A 26,226-nucleotide genomic window follows, 5' to 3' on the forward strand; every position below is an offset into this window, starting at 1 on the left:
TAGTTTAGCTGCAGGATCATTATTGGCACCATATTCCAAAGGACATTTAATTTTAAACAAAAGGATTTTACGGCAAAGATTTAGCTGTTGTATTTTTTGTTATAATTTAGTAATTACCTTGTTTCTAATGTACTAAAACAATCTTAAGTCCCAGTGTGTGTTTAATGTACCTTTTAGATTGGTTTGATGTCTGTAAGGTTTGTTTTGAAATAGGCATCTGAGTTTGCATCAGTGTGTATTCATTCTTAGCTAGGTTTCATAGCAGGGTCAAAGTGCAGTGTCCAGCTGGCCCTGTCCACAAGGGATCATTTTTATTTGTGTTTAGGCCAGCACTGATAACCCCCGGCAGTTTTTGAAGATGATTTAAAACTATTTAAAAAATGAGTAGCTGTCAAATAAGTGAGATGTAAAGGCACTAGGTATATAGGTATAGGTTATAGGTACAGTGGGCAGTAACATAATAAATGAGTGGGTGAATTTGTTGTGTAGGATGTGTAAAGTAGGAGGCCCACTTGGACTGTTAAATCACAATGGACTTTTTTTTTTTTAATTAAATATTAATGTGCTAACAATAGTAGTCATACACAAAACAAAAAGGTGCTAATGTGAATGTCCAGAAGAGCCCTTAAATAAATGGGGGGAAAAAAGTTTCTTTGTATAAATTCAGAACCTCTGATTGAACAATTCACTGTCATGTTATTTATTTATTGTGACTTTTTTAGTAAGAGCTGTCAGTACAGTTTGTCCTGGGCTTCCGCCCCTTTGTCTCAGCGAATGAGAGATGCCTGCCTTGCGCCCACTAACCTGGAAAATATTTCCCACCTTTTCCATGAGTACTCCTTGTGCTGTTCTCTGGAAAGGACAGGACATTTAGTACGTACTTAAATCGTCAATATTTGTGGCCAATATCATTTTAATGAAACTAAAATAAAATGATTAGTTTAGACACAATATCATATTTATTAATATGTGACATTCTTTAGACAAATGAGTTGCTATGACAACTGCACAATGACTAGCAAGAATCTACTATCCCTGCCTTTTTGGTCCAAAACACAAAAAAACAAGAGCTTGAGGAAAATGGTAAAACATTGATTATAAATTCTATGGAGTATATTAAGAGAAAAAAAATCTGTATTACCAATAATAAAATCCTCAAGTCAAGACTTTACAAACATTTTTAGCACATAATACTACTAAATACTATTACTAAACTCTAATAAACAATACATTCCTCATGTCAAGCAAAGCAAGGGATAACACAGGACAGGAAGATTAAAAATGATGAAAATGTTAAATAACAAATTAATAATACAAAAGCATCCGGAATAAACATAAATTCTGAAGTATTGTAAACTACAGTCACAGTTTATTATGAATAATACTGATAGATTTGGAGCTAAACCCTGAGATGCAATTGCATAAAAACAGCTTCATACAAAACAAGGGCTGTCTTTCAATGAATCATGCATAGAAACTCATCACACCGTTAGTAGCATGAGGTTTCCACTAAAGCTGAGTTTTGCTAATACAGTCAATAAACGTAGGTACCTATAGATGGTTTTAGATCCATAACACTTCAGTGCATCGAAATGTTCATCATTTAACTATATGTTCATATTGCTATAATTAATTTAATTTGTAGTCAAAACTAAATTAGCATTTCTTAAATTCAAACCATTTAGGAAATGCAAAAAAAAAAGGTGCCGTCCCATTTATTTTTTAGGTGATTTATTAGGTAATATCCAATCATTTCAATATGAATCCACAATTATTTTGCAATGGGTTCAAGTTGGTCATGGATTCTTGGCTTAAAAAGCACTTCTGTGTAAACTGTGCTTCATACATCACCACACTACAAAATGTCGCTAATGTGACAGCATGCTAATGTGCGTAAGTGGTTTGGGATGAAATGCACAAATGTAAAACTTAGCGGTTTAAGATAAATGAGGTCCTGCCTTGCAAGCTATTACTTGGTTAAAATTAAGATAATACTTTTCAGAACAATTACAAAATATCAAAGCATTCACAATCAAATATTCCACCAATGCTTTTCAGTAATTATCCATTTTCATAAATGTCTGCCAAAAAAAAAAAGTTATCACATGTCAAAAAAAACATTTGATGTCACATTGGATTATGTACTGTTCAAGAATCCTGTGTGAAAACGGATTTAAACTTTCATGGTTTGGTTCATTTCTAGTGCATCTACTGGAGGATTCTTTGTGTTGGGCTTGGAGCCCAGAGCTTCAGCTTCTTTCAAAGTCGAGGTGAGGGGCTGTCCTAGAGTCTCTGGAAGAAACATGGTCAGGATCCCGATGATGAAAGCCAGAATTCCCACAATGAGCTACAGAATAAGAGAGAGCAGAAGTTACTGCAGCACTGTTCAGCCCAGCAAATGTATATCATGTTTGTGTACATGTATTGTGCTTCAGGTCTAGAGTCTTACACAATTGACCACACAGTCAACGGAAAGTCTTTGCTGTTATATACCTGAGGGAGATAGATCCAGATGTCGGCAAGGTAAACGCAGAAAGGAGCCACCACACTTCCCACCCGACACATCATACTGCCACTGCCTACAGCCAGAGACCTGCCGGACCAGATATGGTGTCTGTTATTAAATATAGTGTCTATACAAATAATCACTGGAAAGCATACAGCATATATGTAACAATCATCCTACACTGTCAGAAAAAAAGGTACATTGCTGTCACTGGGGCGGTACCCTAAGGTACATAACAAAAAAGGTACTAATATGTACCTTTAAGGTATTAATATGTACCTTTAAGGTACTAATATGCACTCTTAAAGTACTGATATGTACCTTTTGAGGTACTAAAATGTACCTTTCAGGGGTGAGTAAGGTACAAAGATGTACCTTTTCATATAATGTACCATATAATGTAACCCTTTTGTACCTTAGGGTACCGCCCCAGTGACAGCCCTGTACCTTTTTTTCTGAGAGTGTACTGTACAGTCAACTTCAGGTGCACCCAGCAAAGAAACTGGATTTACAGTATATGTATTATAATGAACATTAAAAATATTGTTATTGAACTATTGGTGCAGTTTAATCAAGTCCAATTATGATATTGTGATGCATCAGTGTGTTTTATATTATAGTAACATATCTATTGCAGACAGTGTGTATCGTGAGGTGGTTAGTGATAAGCAGCCTGGAGGGATTTTATAACACATTGTTTTCATTTATCTGTGCTAGGAGATGAATGTTTCTGTGTGAGTTTGTTGTGTCAGAACCAGCGTCGGGGAGTAACTAGATACATGTAATGGAATTACTTAATTTAAGTACAAAATAAATGTAACTATAATCAGTTAGTTACTTAGAAAAAATGTGTAATTAAATTACAGTTACTTATGAAAAAGTGAACTTTTACAAAGGGGGTTACATTTGAATATTTTCTGTAAAAAGCTAGGAAATGTTGAATAATATTAATTTGTTGCTTTGCCTGTTTTTGATGTACACGATGCCTCCTCCCATTTAGTAAAGCGATGCTATTCTAATGCTTTTGATTGGTTCGCTTGTTTGAATTTGCTGAACACCATAACGGTACATTATGTCTGTCAATTACATCAATCCACATTGCCGCTGAAAGCAAGGGCTGTCATGATATTAGATTTTTCACACCATGGTTATTGTGGCCAAAATAATTCACGATATCAATATATCGCGATATCTATAGAAACCTTGAGGCAAAAGTTATCAAATTAATTTTTACTTTGTTTATTTAGTTTTTCTTTTTTACCCAACAAACATAATTTGATACTGATAAACACAGGGCACATGCATCTTCTTTGAAGCTCCCTATGAAATAACAAGAGAGAAAATACTGTCAAGTTCAACAGTATGATGAATAAATATTAACATCAAGACTGTTTTCTTTAACCTGTTAACTTGTGTGCCCATATTTTAAGCTCTTTAACCTATCGTTATCAGATATCTATAATATTGTGAAGAGATCAGGAGTAAATGTCTTCCGAAATTCTTTCGAAGCGGATTTAAATCCGATCACTCAAACAAATAAATTCAGATGGTGGTCAGGGACGCATTTCAGACGAAACTGGACAAGTGTGAATGCATCTGGTTGTTTAAACCACATATAAACATTTTACTCCTGGCAAATTGTTAAAAATAAAAGTATGAGAGCCTGTTATAGGCTATATATGACATGCAACTTGCATCACAGCAAATTAGTAGCCTATCATTAAAGCATTAAGCCAACACGCAAACGGCCGCCAGTGAAACTGAAAGTAGCCTGTCTCAGATGCTCAAAAACACAATCATCTTCATTAAAGGGGCACTTCAGCACTGAGAAGATGAATGTGTATTTAAACTGTGTCATTTATGTAGTAGAAATGTGAAATTATTTTTGAATTTGGTGCCTTCTAGACTGATAAAAGACAGAAAATGTATTTTTGTCTTGTGGATGAAAGACAACAGAATGCACTCCCAGAATGCATTTGGTTCGCTACCCTAAGAGGCCACTCCCAAAGCCACGGCTACTGGTTATCACTTGCCCACCATGACACCGCCCCCACCATCGTTTTGATTTTCATACTAATACAATAATTTCATTCAGTTAGAGAATAGACATTACAATTAAAAACTGAATGTGTCTTGTCAATAAAGTGTGAGTGAGCGAACGAACGAAAGGCATGGCACAGACACAGCAGGAGTCAGATTTCATTCATCACGAGAGCGAAGAGCTGCAGTCATTCTCGGCACATGTCCAGTCTGGCGCGTTTTCAGATCATGCCTATATTAACACAATGTTGATATTTCTTGCTTTGAATATCACGGTTATCGTCAATACCTGTTTATTGTCACACCATAAATTAACACGATGTCGATATTTCGTGCTTTGAATATCACGGTTATCGTCAATACCGGTATATTGCGACACCCCTAGACTACAACCTCTCTGAAAGTTGCCACCATGGCGAGTGATAAAAGTGCATTCCAGTGCTGGAAATGTAAAAATCATTTCATCCAGAAATTAGAAAAGGGCGTAAATATAACAGTTCAGTGCAAAATATGTTTGCGCTATCGACGTTGAAGGTTTCGATGTGAACCTGAGGAAGCATCTCCTATGATAAATGTTGACCTTAAGCACCACCTAATGTACAAAATATCTCTATTAGTTTGCCCCGTTTTGATTTACCAACACAACGGTTGGTCATTGAGTCTAAACAATATTTTAGGTGAAATATAACTTTATTATTATTATTTTTTAAAAACAATACATGTTATGACTCTGGGGAAGTCTGTTTGTGTTGCCAGTGAGTAGGAAACTAGAATCTATTTTTGTTTCTGTTCGTGAGAAATCAATATTAGGCCTTATGGTATAATGTTTTCCCTTCACACACACATAGTGGTAAAAATAATAGTATGCAGATCAGTAAGAAGAAAAACATCATATTTTTGTCATGTTTTTACTACAGTATAATGATCTAGAATTGTGTTTTCTCTTAAATATAACTAAATATAACTATCTCAGTTTTTTAGAGGTTAAGCCTGCCTGGTTTAAACATTTGAAAATGATAAACAGTTGAAAACATTCGTTAGACATTTAGAAAAGTAATCAAATGTAATCAGTTACATTACTTTAATAAAGTAACTGAAATAGTTACACCATATTTTAAATAGGGTAACTTGTAATCTGTAACCTATTACACTTCCAAAGTAACCTTCCCAATACTGATCAGAACATCCTAAAAGTCTGGTAGTGTCGTTTAGTGCATGATTCCCAGTTCAAGTGTATGACGCCTATTGTTTTAAAAACCATCCAGATTTTAAAAGTGTAGTGCATTATAACCTTTAGTGTGGAACACATACCTGATAATTGTGGGGTAAAGCTCACAGGTGTACAAGTAAATCAGTCCGAAGGCAATGGCAATGGCGAATTTCCCTATCATACTCAGGACTATAGCCAATGCCTCAATATCCTGAAACAAAGAAAAATGCAGAAACAGAGAAACACAGAATGAAACTATATTTATCAGCAACAATGTTTTAGTCATCAGCTGTTGGAAGTGGTTGCCAGAAGCAGGCCAGAGTTGGGTTGCATTAAATTTGGGATCAGACACAAGTTTAAACGTCCCCAAGAAATATATCCCATTTGACCCTTCTCAGAGGCAGGCAGCTGCCACATGTATAAACAGCCACTTAGATGACAGGTCTATTTATACATTTTTGGAGCAACGATGGCTGTACTCGCGCTACACTCTGTCATTTCAGTGTGTCAGCAGTGCAGCTATTAGTTATGAGGGGTGGTGTGAGTGATCCTGATGGAATATCAACCCACGGACACATTCTTCATAGCCTGTGCTTTCAGTGACCAAAGGCTGTTTGGAGGATGACTGAGAAATGCACTTCATATTATGCATATTTCACTTACATTCCTTGATGTTTTAAACTTTTTTTAACCCTGTTTACTAATTGGTAAAAAACTCAGTGGTTGAATCGATTCAGTAATTCACTCATCTTGTTTCGTTCAGAATGAATCAGTGGCTGTATCTGAATATGCATTCTTCCCTACTATATAGGTGAAACGAGTAACATGTCCAAATTCACAATATCCATAACAGTTGGCAAAAAGTAACGACTTCTTTCAATGGACACTTTACTATCCCATGAGGCCATGGAGAGGATTTGTTAAAGGTAGTGAAGCTGGTTGCTGATATTCATACTACACACATTCATACGATATAGAACATATTTTTTTAACGATTGTGAAGTAATTACTTATTAAAGGGGTCATGAATTGAAAAATCAACCTTTCCTTGAGCTTTTGATATATAAAAGGTCATCGTAATATAAGAATATCCTGTAAGTTTTGGATCTGAAAACTTCCTTTTTAGTCAAATAAAAGCTTTTATTGACAGCTGGCTCAGCAAACGAGGGATCGGCGAATTTGCCACCCTGGGATGAGCAGTGAAACGCCACCTCAGAAGAAGACCAACGCCTAATTCTGTAGCCCTGCCAACCATTTCGCGCATGACATGTAATAGGTAAATATTGATCATAAGCCTTTGTTCGTGCCGTTGAAGATTACAAAATATTGTGCAGTGCCTGGTTGTGGAAGGACACAGTCGCTGCATAAGCTTCCTTCAGATTCCAATATTAGGAATGCGGTTGAACTATATTTTTTTATGAAGTTCCAGCTAATGTGGGTAAGACATTGTGCGTTTGTTCGCTTCATTTCACCACAGATTCTTTTGTAAACAAGAGACTGGATTTGCAGACATGGTAAGATTAAAAAACGATGCTGTGCCTTCAATATTGGATCCGACAGGAATGGTGCAACACACTTGCCTTGGATTGATGTAAGCTAGAAAGAGTCGCTGATATATACTAAGTGCAATGTTCTGTGAATAAGCTAATCTTTTTTTAGATACTATTATTATAAATTGCAACGTTTAACAACACTGAGGGTTAAAAGCAGTTAAATGTATTGATTCTGATTCAGTTATGTGTGAGCAGGGCATTTACTGAAGTAGCAAATGAAACAATTTCACCTTTTTAACCTTTTATCCATCAAACTGACATACAAGGCATGTGCTAACATGTATTACTCTCAAGAAGTCAAGACTATCTTACACCTGCAGATCTATAATTCAAGAGGCCGTAAGGACACTGGGGAAACTGCCTCTTATTTTAAGTTAAATGGAAATTTGGCACTGACCACAAGGGGAAAGTTGTCTAGTTGACACTTGAAACCAACTACAGCACAGAGAGAGAGCGAGAGAGAGAGAGAGAGAGAGAGAGAGAGAGAGAGAGAGAGAGAGAGAGAGAGAGAGAGAGAGAGAGAGAGAGAGAGAGAGAGAGAGAGAGAGAGAGAGAGAGAGAGGGGGGAAAACATACTGACATGACTACTGTGTCAAACATATTAAAATTAAGGTAACACTTTATTTTACAGCATCCTTGTTACATAATGTTACATGTACTTACCATAGTAATAACAGTAAATTATGCATCATTACATGCCACTAACCAAACCCTAATCCTACCTTAACCATATAGTAAGTACATGTTGTTAATTATTATTACTCAATACTTAAATATATAATTGCACTGTAACAATGACACCTTCAAATAAAGTGTAACCAAAATTAAATTAGAATGTCAAAATAATTCACATGCACATATGGTTAAACACAGGTCTTGTGACACCAGCGATGACACCATATGGATATCTGCATTGAAGCAATCTGTAACATGCGGCGTGTTATTAATTCTTAAACTCAAGCAAGACAAGCCAGTTGGACATGCACAAAAAGACCTGCACCACGGTGGATGCTCTGGCCAATCACAAAAAAGGAACAACAATATTATTTTTCGCATAATCGTATATCTTAGTAAGTATCATGGGCTCTTAAAGGTGTAAAGGTACAATACCACAAATGGGAGTTTCATGAGGTTCAAATCTGTCATATCACAAGTGAATGTGTCTAGGGACTAGACAGGAGTAATTAAAATATGGACAAAAGAAGAAAAGGGATATCATCTACACAAGCTTTTGCGCTGCATTCCCATCCTCTAAATAGAATACATGGTGCTTAAAACCTTGTTGCTATACCAACACAGCTGCCAGTAATTTGTTGCAATAATTACATGGGCACTTTCTTTGGTATATGAAGTGGGATGTGTATGCCGTGAACAATCGTTTCACAAATCGTCTTCAGCACACAAAACTGTCAAAAATAAATTACACTTGTCAGCTGATTCAACAGAGGATCTGTTACATGTACTGAGATCAAATATATATAATATTGTCTCTAGTGCTTGGATAGAAATCAAAAGTTGATTCAGAAGATGAAATCGGATTGGATCATATGCAGCATAAAGCACGAGGAAAGAAGAGTGAAAGAAATTGAGAAAGTGGGTGCATAAAGGTTAATTAAAAACAAAGCAAAACAAAAGACTTGGATGTGCAGCTGCCCCAGTTACCATGCGAAAAGCAAACTCACCCAAACACATGTCCTCTCTTGCCAGGGTTAATCATTCATTTTAATAATCACTCAGTTTTTCCAATATGATGATGATGATGCAACTTGTTGCATATTTGTTCTAGATCTGTCAAAACAACTTAAAGTCACGAGTTATGGTCAGCTGTCAAGTTGATTTAGCCAGATTGATATTTTCCACAATTTGTTAGAAATTTGAACGGCTCATTTTAAAATTTTGTGGCCCGGCTATGAAAAGTAAATACATAGCCTAGAAAAAAGAGATATATATTATCTTGGAATATATTTATTCCAGGCTCTCTCTCTCTCTCTCTCTCTCTCTCTCTCTCTCTCTCTCTCTCTCTCTCTCTAACATAGCTTCCTTTCATTTACCAAACTACCTGTTTCCCAATAGCAAATGTATTCAACAGTTTTCAAAACCTGAACTACCATATGTTAAAGTCGGCACTTCTATTTGCTAAGTGCTCTGTATTTTCTAAGTGCACTACTAATTTTCTAGCCTGATGTCGTCATACTCAATTCTAGTCAGAATATGAGTCTGATACTGCTCCATTGGGCTGTGATTATGGGGCGTGTTTCAACCGAACCAGGAAAGACCTACAACCAATCTGAGCAACGGAGCAACGCTTACGTTACTTGTCAACAAAACTCAACTGCACGCACACTGGAAGTAGAATAAGATGAGTGTAAACGATCTTTGCCGGTGTTGTAAAAAAGAATCGGATCAAAACAGGGCAAATACATTAAAGATAATTAGCAAATATGACGATATGTCCAGGTGGAAACTGTCAAAAGGCAATCCCTCAGAAAAACACATGCATCATTTTCAATGTCAACAGTAAGAATAAGCCAATTTAAGTGCAAAAAGTGCCCAATATAAGAGATCGGAGGAAGCAATGTAAATAACAGGCATTCACACACAGAGTACTTACCAACACGATCATCATTTTTGAGAGAAATAGTAAAGGTGAATGCATATACGAACAAGTTCTCCATTTAGGATTAGAACGAATTAAACCCAAGCGCTCTTTGGTGACATGAATGCTTACGTTACTGTTGATCATCTGTCCATCATCGTATAAAGCCCACCCTGACAATTTGATTGGTCCGAACAGCTCCTGTTCGGGCATAGTTGGTCCGCAACGGATCAATTCCAGACCGAATTTCCCGAACTCAAATGTTGTGGGCGGGGCTAAATTCGGCTGGCATCCAGGCTACTCATTTTCTAACAGTGTACTACTATATCACAGTGTGCATATATCACATGGATGCACACACACACACACACACACACACATATTCACACACACACACACACACACACACACACACACACACACACACACACACACACACACACACACACACACACACACACACACACACACACATACACGTCTATATTACCAACAGGGGACCATCACTCCACACTGACCAAGAGGGGACCTGTGTTTCTAGTCATTTTGAAGAAACAAAACTTAGATACAAAATTTTGTTTTAAGGTCTTTTTTCATAATATAACTTCAAATAAGCATTTATTTTTTTATTTTTAAACATGCCAAGAGGGGACCTGACCGATGTCTACCTATCCAACAGGGGACCTCCATAGCCTGCAATGGAGCTGTGTGTGTGAAAGGGAAGAGAGCTGGCAGTCAAGTCTGTCTTCATTATTTAATATATATATATAATTATATAATGTTCACACAGGCATCAGGGAACACAATGAGCACACAACGGAGAAAAAGCCATGTTGTGGACATTACAGAAAAGAATTTAAGAAATAAAAAAATTCTTAAAATTAAGAGTTATCTTTAAGAAATTCATTCTCTGTTGTGTCTTCATACTTACAGTATATGATCCGTCCACATCTCTCATTTAAGCTTATTTTCAAGAACACCAACACTGTAAAAAAAAATCAGGTCTCCAATTGAAAATTTTCTAGTGACCGATCACATCTAAATTTTTTAGTTGGCCAAATTGAATTTCTTGAATTTTAATTGAATTAAAGTGCATCAATTTACAGAAAATTTTCAATTGGAGACCCACATTTTTTTTACAGTAAAGGTATTTCAATGTGTGACTTATTTTTTGAATAAAACATAGTTTCTGCTCTCTAAAATCCCAAATAATGTCCTTTGTTTTTGAGATTTTTAGAGTGAGATTTGATTTCTTGCACCAATAAAAAATATATATATATATAGGACTGGACAAGCAGAAATTGTTCTTTAAGGTAATAATCACAGGTCATCACTTTATATAGTAAATAATGATTATGTTAAACACAATGACTCGGTCCCCTGTTAGATAGTAAATCACGACACCAGTGTGTTTAATTTTTCATTTCTTGCCATAAACACACTGTAGATATTTAGAGTTTTTATAGCAATAACTGAGTTTTAAGAGTTAAATCAAGCAGAAATATTTCTCTAATGTATTAATTGCAGATCATCTTTGAATAATGATTATGTTAAACACAATGACTCGGTCCCCTGTTAGATAGTAAATCACGACACCAGTGTGTTTGCGTTGTCATTTCTTGCCATCATAAACACACTGTGGAGATTTAGAGTTTTTATAGCAATAACTGAGTTTTAAGAGTTAAATCAAGCAGAAATATTTCTATAATGTATAAATTGCAGATCATCTTTGAATAATGATTATGTTAAACACAATGACTCGGTCCCCTGTTAGATAGTAAATCACGACACCAGTGTGTTTGCTTTGTCATTTCTTGCCATCTCAAACACACTGTGGAGATTTAGAGTTTTTATAGCAATAACTGAGTTTTAAGAGTTAAATCAAGCAGAAATATTTCTATAATGTATAAATTGCAGATCCTCTTTGAATAATGATTAAGTTAAACACAATGACTCGGTCCCCTGTTAGATAGTAAATCACGACACCAGTGTGTTTGCGTTGTCATTTCTTGCCATCTCAAACACACTGTGGAGATTTAGAGTTTTTATAGCAATAACTGAGTTTTAAGAGTTAAATCAAGCAGAAATAGTTCTCTAATGTATTAATTGCAGATCCTCTTTGAATAATGATTATGTTAAACACAATGACTCGGTCCCCTGTTAGATAGTAAATCACGACACCAGTGTGTTTAATTTGTCATTTCTTGCCATCATAAACACACTGTGGAGATTTAGAGTTTTTATAGCAATAACTGAGTTTTAAGAGTTAAATCAAGCAGAAATATTTCTCTAATGTATTAATTGCAGATCCTCTTTGAATAATGATTATGTTAAACACAATGACTCGGTCCCCTGTTAGATAGTAAATCACGACACCAGTGTGTTTAATTTGTCATTTCTTGCCATAAACACACTGTGGAGATTTAGAGTTTTTGTAGCAATAACTGAGTTTTAGGAGTTAAATCAAGCAGAAATATTTCTCTAATGTATTAATTGCAGATCCTCTTTGAATAATGATTATGTTAAACACAATGACTCGGTCCCCTGTTAGATAGTAAATCACGACACCAGTGTGTTTGCGTTGTCATTTCTTGCCATCATAAACACACTGTGGAGATTTAGAGTTTTTATAGCAATAACTGAGTTTTAAGAGTTAAATCAAGCAGAAATATTTCTATAATGTATAAATTGCAGATCATCTTTGAATAATGATTATGTTAAACACAATGACTCGGTCCCCTGTTAGATAGTAAATCACGACACCAGTGTGTTTGCGTTGTCATTTCTTGCCATAAACACACTGTGGAGATTTAGAGTTTTTATAGCAATAACTGAGTTTTAAGAGTTAAATCAAGCAGAAATATTTCTATAATGTATAAATTGCAGATCCTCTTTGAATAATGATTAAGTTAAACACAATGACTCGGTCCCCTGTTAGATAGTAAATCACGACACCAGTGTGTTTGCGTTGTCATTTCTTGCCATCTCAAACACACTGTGGAGATTTAGAGTTTTTATAGCAATAACTGAGTTTTAAGAGTTAAATCAAGCAGAAATAGTTCTCTAATGTATTAATTGCAGATCCTCTTTGAATAATGATTATGTTAAACACAATGACTCGGTCCCCTGTTAGATAGTAAATCACGACACCAGTGTGTTTGCGTTGTCATTTCTTGCCATAAACACACTGTGGAGATTTAGAGTTTTTATAGCAATAACTGAGTTTTAAGAGTTAAATCAAGCAGAAATATTTCTCTAATGTATTAATTGCAGATCCTCTTTGAATAATGATTATGTTAAACACAATGACTCGGTCCCCTGTTAGATAGTAAATCACGACACCAGTGTGTTTAATTTGTCATTTCTTGCCATAAACACACTGTGGAGATTTAGAGTTTTTATAGCAATAACTGAGTTTTAAGAGTTAAATCAAGCAGAAATATTTCTCTAATGTATTAATTGCAGATCCTCTTTGAATAATGATTATGTTAAACACAATGACTCGGTCCCCTGTTAGATAGTAAATCACGACACCAGTGTGTTTGCGTTGTCATTTCTTCATCTCAAACACACTGTGGAGATTTAGAGTTTTTATAGCAATAACTGAGTTTTAAGAGTTAAATCAAGCAGAAATATTTCTCTTATGTATTAATTGCAGATCCTCTTTGAATAATGATTATGTTAAACACAATGACTCGGTCCCCTGTTAGATAGTAAATCACGACACCAGTGTGTTTAATTTGTCATTTCTTGCCATAAACACACTGTGGAGATTTAGAGTTTTTATAGCAATAACTGAGTTTTAAGAGTTAAATCAAGCAGAAATATTTCTCTAATGTATTAATTGCAGATCATCTTTGAATAATGATTATGTTAAACACAATGACTCGGTCCCCTGTTAGATAGTAAATCACGACACCAGTGTGTTTGCGTTGTCATTTCTTGCCATAAACACACTGTAGAGATTTAGAGTTTTTATAGCAATAACTGAGTTTTAAGAGTTAAATCAAGCAGAAATATTTCTCTAATGTATTAATTGCAGATCCTCTTTGAATAATGATTATGTTAAACACAATGACTCGGTCCCCTGTTAGATAGTAAATCACGACACCAGTGTGTTTGCGTTGTCATTTCTTCATCTCAAACACACTGTGGAGATTTAGAGTTTTTATAGCAATAACTGAGTTTTAAGAGTTAAATCAAGCAGAAATAGTTCTCTAATGTATTAATTGCAGATCATCTTTGAATAATGATTATGTTAAACACAATGACTCTGTCCCCTGTTAGATAGTAAATCACGACACCAGTGTGTTTGCTTTGTCATTTCTTGCCATCATAAACACACTGTGGAGATTTAGAGTTTTTATAGCAATAACTGAGTTTTAAGAGTTAAATCAAGCAGAAATATTTCTCTAATGTATTAATTGCAGATCCTCTTTGAATAATGATTATGTTAAACACAATGACTCGGTCCACTGTTAGATAGTAAATCACGACACCAGTGTGTTTGCGTTGTCATTTCTTCATCTCAAACACACTGTAGAGATTTAGAGTTTTTATAGCAATAACTGAGTTTTAAGAGTTAAATCAAGCAGAAATATTTCTCTAATGTATTAATTGCAGATCATCTTTGAATAATGATTATGTTAAACACAATGACTCGGTCCCCTGTTAGATAGTAAATCACGACACCAGTGTGTTTAATTTGTCATTTCTTCATCTCAAACACACTGTAGATATTCACTGTATATATTGAGATAACTCAATTTTATGGTGACTTGCATTAAAATGTTTATCCGTCTCAATTAAATTATGTGAACTGAATGACTTTTAACATTGACACTTTAGTTATTTAACCAACTGATGATTTTCAAGTCAGCAATCAACACACAACTGAGTTTTGACCTCCAAAATCTTATTATAGTGTATTTTTATGGTAAATATTGGTGTTTTATGTTTTAAATCAAGCAGAAATCACTCTTTAAGGAAACAATTGCAGGTCACACTTTATACAGTGAACATGATTTCCTTAAATTGACTTAAGTCCCCTGTTGGATGGTAAAACACGACACCTGTTTGATTGCTTTGCCATTTCTTGCCATCACAAACACACTGTAGAGATTTTAAAGGTCAGAACTAAATTTTTTGGTGACTTGCATGAAAATCTTCATCCGTCTCAATTAAATTATGTGAACTGAATGTCTTTTAACATTGACACTTTAGTCGAAGATTTTCAACTCAACAATCAACACACAACTGAGTTTTGACCTCCAAAATCATTATACAGTGTATATTAAATTTAAATAAAAAATAAAAATTTCCTTACAAAACAGTTTGTCTCAAGTTTGACTCTCTACTGCTTATTCATTATTGTTTATGTTACATGGTCCATGTTTACATTACAGTATAAAATTGTTCCTAAGTTTTCCCCTTTTATATAGATGGTAATGACTAAATATCCTCGCACACCGAAATTTTCACACGTTAAAAAAAAGATCAAGCACGTTTACACACAGCCTCTGAAACTTTCCTTCCTTCATCATAAAAAAAAATCTGATCAGGTTCAGTTTTCTGCATTTTTCGCATCCATAGCAAGCATTTAAAGAGGGGTTTCAAATTTCTGTGTTATTCATTTTTGTGTTAAAATTTTGAACATAAGTTGAACAGTTTAAAAAAGAAAGTGTGAACCTTCAAATTAGCCATTATAGTTCATAAAGTTTTGCTGGCGTTTGTATCTAATTGAGAAAAGAATGAATGTAAATTGAAAGATGTCGTCATTGAACGCATTTTGTGCCAAAGCAAATAAATGATCCACAGTTTAGCCACATAGGCTGATGTGATCCCTGAGTGAAGAGTTTTGAAAAAGTGATGAGTATTCAGAAATGTGTCCTAGCAGATGTTTAAAAAACCCTGTAATATCACTATTAGTAAGGGATCACTGTATAATATCAGTCTTTAAATGTGAGATATTTAAAGTGAACCTAAAGTATACTTGCAATAGTGTGATTTTAGCACAATTAAATATACTTAATGGATGTTTCGCAAAAGCGTTGTTTAGTGATATTGCATCCTTGTGTTTCTGCTGTACGTCATCAGCAACTGTCTAAGTTCAATTACAATACTCAAGAACACATGTACAGAGGATGCACAAAAGTACCCGGATGTTATAAGATATATGAGTATAAATAACTCCATACAGATCTATTGTTTTACAAAAATAATCTATTGTTTACAAAAGGAGAAAACGTGTGTACTTTAATGAAAACTTGGACCATGTGACATAAACTGAAGTTAACAGCAAAAAAATATACTATAATGCTGACTGTTGTTAGTGTTTTTTGTTGTATGAGTTAAAAGTGTATATGTTGGGTGAATCCTCATTGTGTTCTGGAAGAATGAGTTGATTTAAGACATCAATGAAGTATTTTGGTAGTTTTAGCACATTTTGAACGTGAAATTAACTGCTTTGCTTTGAAAGGTGTCCTAGCGATTGTAGCTGAGAGATAGACGTCAAACAGACTCAAACAAAGACCCAGAATTCTGTGGTGTTACAGCACTGTGGCTGCTGTAAATGGCTGCTGTACGGTTTCTTTATGAAATAACAGGCACAATGGCAAAAATATTTCTGCAAAAACTCCAAAGTAATGTTCGGTTGCAGTGAGAAAGTCACAAGAGACAACTAAAAAAACTCATGCGTGTATTTAGCCTAGTGTAGATCTGTTTGCTTACACATCCCCCAAACTCCATTTACATATGAATACAGGAAAGGCCAAAGCCATTGTCTCACAGGTGAGGAACAGGCCTAACAGAGCTGTTACACCCATGTCACAGACACAAACTTCTCATCCAAACTAGAGAAAACGCTGGGATTTACCTGGGAAAATTAAATCAATGTACACTTTTTCCAATCCCTACGACACATTTTTCAATACTTGGGTCACTTTTTTAAAACTCTTCACACACTTTTTCACACAAATTCACACAACTGAATTTCAGCTTGGCACAGCAGTTATTTTAGTGTTCAAAATGCACTAAAACTACCAAAAAGGATTCTGAGGATTCAAAAGAATCACCCAATATTTCAATATGGTAAGCTGAAATTCAGTTGTGTGAATTTGTGTGAAAAAGTGTGTGAAGAGTTTTAAAAAAGTGACCCAATTATTGAAAAATGTGTCGTAGGGATTGGAAAAAGTGTACATTGATTTAATTTTCCCAGGTAAATCCCAGCGTTTTCTCTAGTTTGGATGAGAAGTTTGTGTCTGTGACATGGGTGTAACAGCTCTGTTAGGCCTGTTCCTCACCTGTGAGACAATGGCTTTGGCCTTTCCTGTATTCATATGTAAATGGAGTTTGGGGGATGTGTAAGCAAACAGATCTACACTAGGCTAAATACACGCATGAGTTTTTTTAGTTGTCTCTTGTGACTTTCTCACTGCAACCGAACATTACTTTGGAGTTTTTGCAGAAATATCTTTGCCATTGTGCCTGTTATTTCATAAAGAAACCGTACAGCAGCCATTTACAGCAGCCACAGTGCTGTAACACCACAGAATTCTGGGTCTTTGTTTGAGTCTGTTTGACGTCTATCTCTCAGCTACAATCGCTAGGACACCTTTCAAAGCAAAGCAGTTAATTTCACGTTCAAAATGTGCTAAAACTACCAAAATACTTCATTGATGTCTTAAATCAACTCATTCTTCCAGAACACAATGAGGATTCACCCAACATATACACTTTTAACTCATACAACAAAAAACACTAACAACAGTCAGCATTATAGTATATTTTTTTGCTGTTAACTTCAATTTATGTCACATGGTCCAAGTTTTCATTAAAGTACACACGTTTTCTCCTTTTGTAAACAATAGTTTATTTTTGTAAAACAATAGATCTGTATGGAGTTATTTATACTCATATATCTTATAACATCCGGGTACTTTTGTGCATCCTCTGTACATGTGTTCTTGAGTATTGTAATTGAACTTAGACAGTTGCTGATGACGTACAGCAGAAACACAAGGATGCAATATCACTAAACAACGCTTTTGCGAAACATCCATTAAGTATATTTAATTGTGCTAAAATCACACTATTGCAAGTATACTTTAGGTTCACTTTAAATATCTCACATTTAAAGACTGATATTATACAGTGATCCCTTACTAATAGTGATATTACAGGGTTTTTTAAACATCTGCTAGGACACATTTCTGAATACTCATCACTTTTTCAAAACTCTTCACTCAGGGATCACATCAGCCTATGTGGCTAAACTGTGGATCATTTATTTGCTTTGGCACAAAATGCGTTCAATGACGACATCTTTCAATTTACATTCATTCTTTTCTCAATTAGATACAAACGCCAGCAAAACTTTATGAACTATAATGGCTAATTTGAAGGTTCACACTTTCTTTTTTAAACTGTTCAACTTATGTTCAAAATTTTAACACAAAAATGAATAACACAGAAATTTGAAACCCCTCTTTAAATGCTTGCTATGGATGCGAAAAATGCAGAAAACTGAACCTGATCAGATTTTTTTTTATGATGAAGGAAGGAAAGTTTCAGAGGCTGTGTGTAAACGTGCTTGATCTTTTTTTTAACGTGTGAAAATTTCGGTGTGCGAGGATATTTAGTCATTACCATCTATATAAAAGGGGAAAACTTAGGAACAATTTTATACTGTAATGTAAACATGGACCATGTAACATAAACAATAATGAATAAGCAGTAGAGAGTCAAACTTGAGTCAAACTGTTTTGTAAATAAATTTTATATTTTTTATTTAAATTTAATATACACTGTATAATGATTTTGGAGGTCAAAACTCAGTTGTGTGTTGATTGTTGAGTTGAAAATCTTCGACTAAAGTGTCAATGTTAAAAGACATTCAGTTCACATAATTTAATTGAGACGGATGAAGATTTTCATGCAAGTCACCAAAAAATTTAGTTCTGACCTTCAAAATCTCTACAGTGTGTTTGTGATGGCAAGAAATGGCAAAGCAATCAAACAGGTGTCGTGTTTTACCATCCAACAGGGGACTTAAGTCAATTTAAGGAAATCATGTTCACTGTATAAAGTGTGACCTGCAATTGTTTCCTTAAAGAGTGATTTCTGCTTGATTTAAAACATAAAACACCAATACTTACCATAAAAATACACTATAATAAGATTTTGGAGGTCAAAACTCAGTTGTGTGTTGATTGCTGACTTGAAAATCATCAGTTGGTTAAATAACTAAAGTGTCAATGTTAAAAGTCATTCAGTTCACATAATTTAATTGAGACGGATAAACATTTTAATGCAAGTCACCATAAAATTGAGTTATCTCAATATATTCAGTGAATATCTACAGTGTGTTTGAGATGAAGAAATGACAAATTAAACACACTGGTGTCGTGATTTACTATCTAACAGGGGACCGAGTCATTGTTAATATACAACATTAATGTATTAAATTGTTGTTAATACATTAATGTTAATAAATATTTCTGCTTGATTTAACTCTTAAAACTCAGTTATTGCTATAAAAACTCTAAATCTCCACAGTGTGTTTATGATGGCAAGAAATGACAAATTAAACACACTGGTGTCGTGATTTACTATCTAACAGGGGACCGAGTCATTGTGTTTAACATAATCATTATTCAAAGATGATCTGCAATTAATACATTAGAGAACTATTTCTGCTTGATTTAACTCTTAAAACTCAGTTATTGCTATAAAAACTCTAAATCTCCACAGTGTGTTTGAGATGAAGAAATTACAACGCAAACACACTGGTGTCGTGATTTACTATCTAACAGGGGACCGAGTCATTGTGTTTAACATAATCATTATTCAAAGAGGATCTGCAATTAATACATTATAGAAATATTTCTGCTTGATTTAACTCTTAAAACTCAGTTATTGCTATAAAAACTCTAAATCTCCACAGTGTGTTTATGGCAAGAAATGACAACGCAAACACACTGGTGTCGTGATTTACTATCTAACAGGGGACCGAGTCATTGTGTTTAACATAATCATTATTCAAAGAGGATCTGAAATGTATACATTAGAGAACTATTTCTGCTTGATTTAACTCTTAAAACTCAGTTATTGCTATAAAAACTCTAAATCTCTACAGTGTGTTTATGATGGCAATGTATAAGGTGGTAAGGTGGGCCTTTTACACCCCATTTTACATGGGGCAAAAGTCACACATTATTTATACAAATACTTAAGCTAAAATGTTTTTTTTTTTAATAATGTCTTAACACTTGTTTAAAAGAATAGTAAAGTTTGTACTATTTTCTGTTTATTTTGATAAATACAATAATATTCAATGAATATAGGCTACTGTCATTAAAATATGTTAAAATAAAAAATACAAAAACAAAACTTCTAATTACATTCTGGTTGTTTAGATTTTTAAATCTTTTTTTCTTGGATTCTGTGTAGAATTTAATTGTAATGTAATGCAAAGTTTGAAACTAGTCAGGGTATCTAGTAAAGAGATGTAATGCTTGTTCCTTTAGTAAGCAGCCTGTTAAACAGCAGAGTCTCTCTGGGACAGCAGGCCATTCAAAGGAGTGTGTGTGAACGACGTGTGTTTAAGAGCCCTTACAGTTCCTGCTCCAGCCTACAGGGGAGCTGCTGAGTATGACCTTAAACACACACACACACTTAGGTCCCCACTTGGTCATAAGTTTTAAAAAAATTACCAGAGTGTTTTTACTTAATTTTCACATGATTTAAACACACACACTTGTAGGTCCCCACTTGGTCAAAAGTAAAAAAAAATCACCAGAGTGTTTTTTTTGTGTTTTTACTTGATTTTAACATGATTTAAAGCATGACCAACAGGGGACCTGAAAAATGTCCCCTCTTGGCTCAGAGGTCCCCTGTTAGTGAGTGTGTTACGACACCAAGGTCCCCTGTTAGATAGGTAGACAAGTACACACACACACACACACACACACACACACACACACACACACACACACACACACACACACACACACACACACACACACACACACACACACAAACACACACACACACACACAGGGGGGTTTTGTGAAATGTGGGGACATTCCATAGGCGTAATGGTTTTTATATCGTACAAACCGGATTTTCAATCCCCCTACACTGCCCCTGCCCCTGCCCCTAAACCTACCCATCACAGGAAACTGCACAGTTTACTTTCTGTGAAAAAAAACTCATTCTGTATGATTTATCAGCCTTCTGAAAAGTGAGGACATGGGTAACGTCCTCATATTTCACCCTCTCCTTGTAATACCTATGTCATACCCATGTCATTATACACATTTGTGTCCTGATATTACACAAAAACATGCCCACATATTCACACACACACACACACACACACACACACACACACACACACACACACACACACACACACACACACACACACACACACACACACACACACACACACACACACACACACACGATCTCATACCTGGGGCACCACAATAATAAGCATGCAGGCTAATCCACCGAGCAGCAGAGCCGGGGCACATGTCTTCTTCCTGCCGACACGATCCATTGCAAAGCAGCCAATCAAGTATGACGGAATCTCAACAGCACCTAGTAAGAGTCAAAAAAAGGATAGTTAAGTGCTGTTCACTTCAGTACTACTGACACTAAACTGCATGTAGCTCAGTGGATATGCAAAATCCAGCAATGCAATACAATAGGCATCATGCTAGATGTTTTTGTATCTCTTATCCTATTTTTCTTATTAACTTATTTTTGCCTTTAAGGAATTGCTCACCCAAAAACAATTAAAAACATTTACAATTAAAGTTTTTAAGGACAAATGCACAAATCACTCTTGTGATACTTTTATGGTTCTTTTCCATCAAGCTTAAAAGCTACATTCTCCATTCACTGTCAACCGACAGTTTATTATCGTATATTCCATGGAAAAATAAAGTAATTGAGATTTGGAATGACATGAAGGTGAATAAACAATGACAGTTTTTTTTCCCCGGGATTATTCCATTTAAAGTATCAAAATCTTCTTGAGAACAAATGCTAGCACATACAAACATAAACAAACATCAGTCCATTACCAGCCAGGAAGAGGTTGATATACTGATTTCCTCCCAGGTTGACAGACCCCAGGCTGAAGACATAGTATCCCAAGCTTCCGATGAACCAGATAGCCCAGCAGGTGGTGCTGCGACCAGCCATTTTCAAGCTTCCAAACATGTCCAGGATGCTTAGCCTCTTCTCGACTTCCATTGCGGTCCCCCCTGATTGCTTATTATCGATCAACAATGCTCCATCACACTCATCCTTCAGCTCTGACACCTAAGATCAGTGATACATTCAAACAAACACAAGCTGTTAACAATACCACTTTTTCTCAAATACATTATTTCCCACAACTGTTCAAATCAAGCACTTAGAATATTACATTATAATGTTTACAGTCTCTCAGCATTTTGTACTGATCCATAATTTTGTCTAGGTTTGTAATTTCTAAATGTAAAAAATATGATGAAATGTGTTAGTTTTGCCACTATCCACATTTTTGGCAGCAATTGCTTTGTGATTTAAAATGCTTCTTTTTAATTTGCATTTAAATTCATGGTACCTCTTTATTTCGCAAGTCACTTTTCTTTCAATTTCCTTATTTTAACAGGGAGCGTCGAGTCAGATAGGTATGATAATGTGGTGTTTTTCTGTTTAACATCAATCAAAGTGTGGAACTTGTATCTTGTAGAATGCTATATTCTGAAAAATGTCACCGAATCATTCTGAGATGGGAATAATTCATGGCAGGAACAGAATTCCACATGGTGTCAAAGTGAGTCTACCTTAAGAGTTGGTGGTAGGCCATTGAAGTAGGCCATAGTGTCCAGCAGCTCCTGGGCTTCCTTGTAACGCCCTTTAGCCATTAAGTAGAAGGGTGTTTCTGGAAACTTCCAGCAGTAGAGCAAGAATGGAGAGGTACTGAGAGTGAGGATGATCTGATAGATCCACCAGACACGAACAAGGTACCCCACCAGAGCCACTACCATGATGCCCACCGCAAAGGCAGCGTGCACATGCATAGAGGTCCATGTGCGCACCTTACTCCCTGTAAACTCTGTCACATACACAAAGACTACAACCAGATACCCACTCGACACCTGCCAACACACACACACACACACACACACACACACACACACACACACACACACACACACACACACACACACACACACACACACACACACACACACACACACACACACACACACACACACACACACACACACACACACACACACACACACACACACACACAGAGAATTGGGTTAGTGGTGCTTCTTGCACTTCTAATCAGACACAGCTAATCTACATAGCTAATCAATAATTCTAAATAAATACTATGCTATCTTCTTTATCAAAACATCAGAAACCAGGAAATGTTTTTAATGCAGTTAAAACATTCACAATTGATTTACTAAAGTTGTTGTTTGTTTTTAACAACAATTTAAATACAATTTCCAAATTTGATGGGAAATCATTTACAAAGTGTTAATTACATATAATTACTTTTGTAATCCGTTTTCACCATATTTTTATTCTTTCAGCCTTATATATCTGAAGCTTCTCAGCTGTGATGAGCATGTATGTGCATGCATGAATGTAAATATTAGGAACATGGACCAATCAACTTACCATGGCAAGAAGGAAACGCATCACCACAAAAAGGTAGTAGTTTCCTGTGAAGGCCACAGTCACCCCAAAAATAAACTGGCACAAGCTTGTAGCCATCAGAATGGGCCGTCTACCAATTCTGGAAAAGCAAAAATGTGAATTTTAAACATGATTTGCATTACCTACAGAAAACTGTGTGAAGCTACAGACAACAAAATAGGTGTTCTATGTTTCCAAACACCTGGCATGAAAGAAACTGGTTGTACTTTTGTCAATTGGCAGTTAATGGAAGAAAGATTCACTATTCACAATTTGATATTTATGTGTGAACAACTGTTTAAGGATAAACAGGGAGATTGCAATATCAAGGCAAACCAATGGGCTGTTTTTCATGCAAATCTCTCACTTATGTACACCACAATGACTTCACCTTTGACCATTGCACATTTGATTCCGTTCCCATGCATTCATTTAATCGTTCCTGGAACAAAATAATACTCTTCTACTTTTGTACAACATTGACCAATCTGTAAAATGAACATATATACAGTAGTTTCCAGTATGGAAATGGACTTTTCTGGAAGGTGAACCTGTGATATCCTGTTTATATGCAGCCAAGCAGTGTCTGCATATCTCACATCCTGTACAGCTCTCTTTGTTCTAAGTTATCTTACTGCAGAAGCAAATATTTGCCAATTCTAAACCATATGTTCAGGTTTGATGTAGTCCCATAGCATAGATTTCATGCCAACCTTCTCTCTTTATCTGTCCTGAATAACAGATCTGATATGTTTGTGCCGCTGACCATCTTGCCGTTCTTGCAAACACATCTGAAGTCGTATTGTAACTCTTATTCACTGCATTGATGAAGGTAACTGTAATATTTTTTCTCATGAACTTATCTGTTATTTTTGTCCCTCCATTGCTCTGAATGCATTTGAGATCTGTTGTGCAAACAAAGGAATATACCTCTTTATACCTGTGTGTTTACCGTATGTGCAAGTTTGGCATTTTTTGAAAATGTCCTCACAAATACAGTGAAACTTGTCAAAAATCTACTTTTGAAATGGTCTTTGCTATTTGAAATACTAATACATCTACCATTTATTAGTATTTTTCTAATAATGTAAACAGGTTTCTTTAAAGGTTAGGTTTATGGGTGGTGTGTATTAAATATAATTATGTTAATATGAGAACCACTGTCTGTGAGAGGTCCTTACTAATATCGCTTTCAAGATCTGAGTGTGTGTGTGTGTGTGTGTGTGTGTGTGTGTGTGTGTGTGTGTGTGTGTGTGTGTGTGTGTGTGTGTGTGTGTGTGTGTGTGTGTGTGTGTGTGTGTGTGTGTGTGTGAGATGCAAAAGACAACAATTTACCTATCTGCAACATCCCCAAACACCAAGGCTCCAATCAAAACTCCCAGCATAAAAGTTGGCTGTGAAAGCTTGGCCAGCCATTCCTTCTCACACACCAGGTCCCAGTCTGTCACGATGCTCTGCTCAACCTCGCTGTGATCATAGGCAAAGGCACCACATGACTCCACAGTCTTGTTCCCAAAAAACTCGTATTGAAAATTGATGGCATCAAGCCGCAGCGCTTTTAAACAAGGACTAAGTTCCCATTGGTCTCCTCCAGCTGTCTGTACAACCACTGGCCCATCACCTGGCTTGTAGTGAGTCCAGATGTTTGCCAGAGAGGTTGATGAGTGATTTCTATATAGAACGTCTGTGATATTTGGAGTGTCACAAAGAAATTTAGGTGTTTCAACTAAGAAAACCGAGGCCAGGTAATGTATTCCACAGGAGATGGCCTGGAAAATAGCAGCAAAGTAGAGACATGCCTGATACCTGAAAGGAAAGTAGAAGGATAAATTGGAAGTTATACAAGAGTGACAAGACAAGGTGCACACATAATTGATTATTAATAATACATAAAACATTCAATAAACACAAACTGTAATTGTCAGGACAACACTGCCAGCTTTTGGCATGCATTAATTGACATGCAGGCAATACAAATCTGTTTACAATGACATTTTTACACAGTGCAGCCATAAAATTAACAGCAAAAAAGTTATAATATCCGATATTGTAAGGTAAGCTACAGTTACGATTTCTCCTGCAGTTTAAAGTAAAGGTATAATTAAAAATAATTATCTAGGCTACATTATAATTTTAAGTAAAATTTGTATGGAATTTTTTTAACATAATTTACAAGATTGGACTTTCGTGTAGGCTACGTCTTCAACAGCCCACGCGCTTTTACGCGCTTTTACTGAAGGGCAATACAATGAAAAACTCCGCATCATTCATACGATATCACTATGATTTGGTGTAAATATTAACAGATATTTGACAGATATGTGACCATTCCCATAAAATACATAAAAGATGCTACTTTCGGGAACAAATGGCTACCTTTTAAAGTGTCCAAGTTCGTCGAATAGTCGCTCCACGCCAGTGGTCATTTTCAGCTTGTACAGGATCCTCGAGTGTGTGAAGGGCTCTTCTGACTCTTGTCAATTTGTACATGTTGGCTATCATAGATCCTTAGTAGTAGGAGGGGCGGTTTCGGTTGGGAACTTTCCACTCCAGGGCAAACAACGATTAAAATCAAAAAGTTCGCGTAACATTTGGTAATGCGACACCC

The 26,226-nt window shown here is 35.7% G+C and overlaps 1 protein-coding gene across 1 annotated transcript; it reads right to left on the bottom strand.

Moving 5' to 3' along the window:
- Window positions 1-898: 898 nt before the first annotated feature.
- On the bottom strand, window positions 899-26,226 carry slc22a16 (solute carrier family 22 member 16). Its single transcript, XM_079831268.1, has 9 exons — window positions 25,995-26,226; window positions 24,954-25,424; window positions 23,601-23,718; window positions 22,748-23,062; window positions 21,998-22,238; window positions 21,382-21,509; window positions 5,858-5,967; window positions 2,494-2,593; window positions 899-2,347 (listed from the first exon to the last, which is right to left on the bottom strand). Exons 1-9 carry the CDS (start codon window positions 26,042-26,044, stop codon window positions 2,174-2,176), a joined length of 1,707 nt encoding a protein of 568 aa, XP_079687394.1. The 5' UTR covers window positions 26,045-26,226; the 3' UTR covers window positions 899-2,173.

This window comes from Gobio gobio (assembly GCF_949357685.1).
Source record: "Gobio gobio genome assembly, chromosome: 12".
Classification (NCBI taxonomy): Eukaryota; Metazoa; Chordata; class Actinopteri; order Cypriniformes; family Gobionidae; genus Gobio; species Gobio gobio.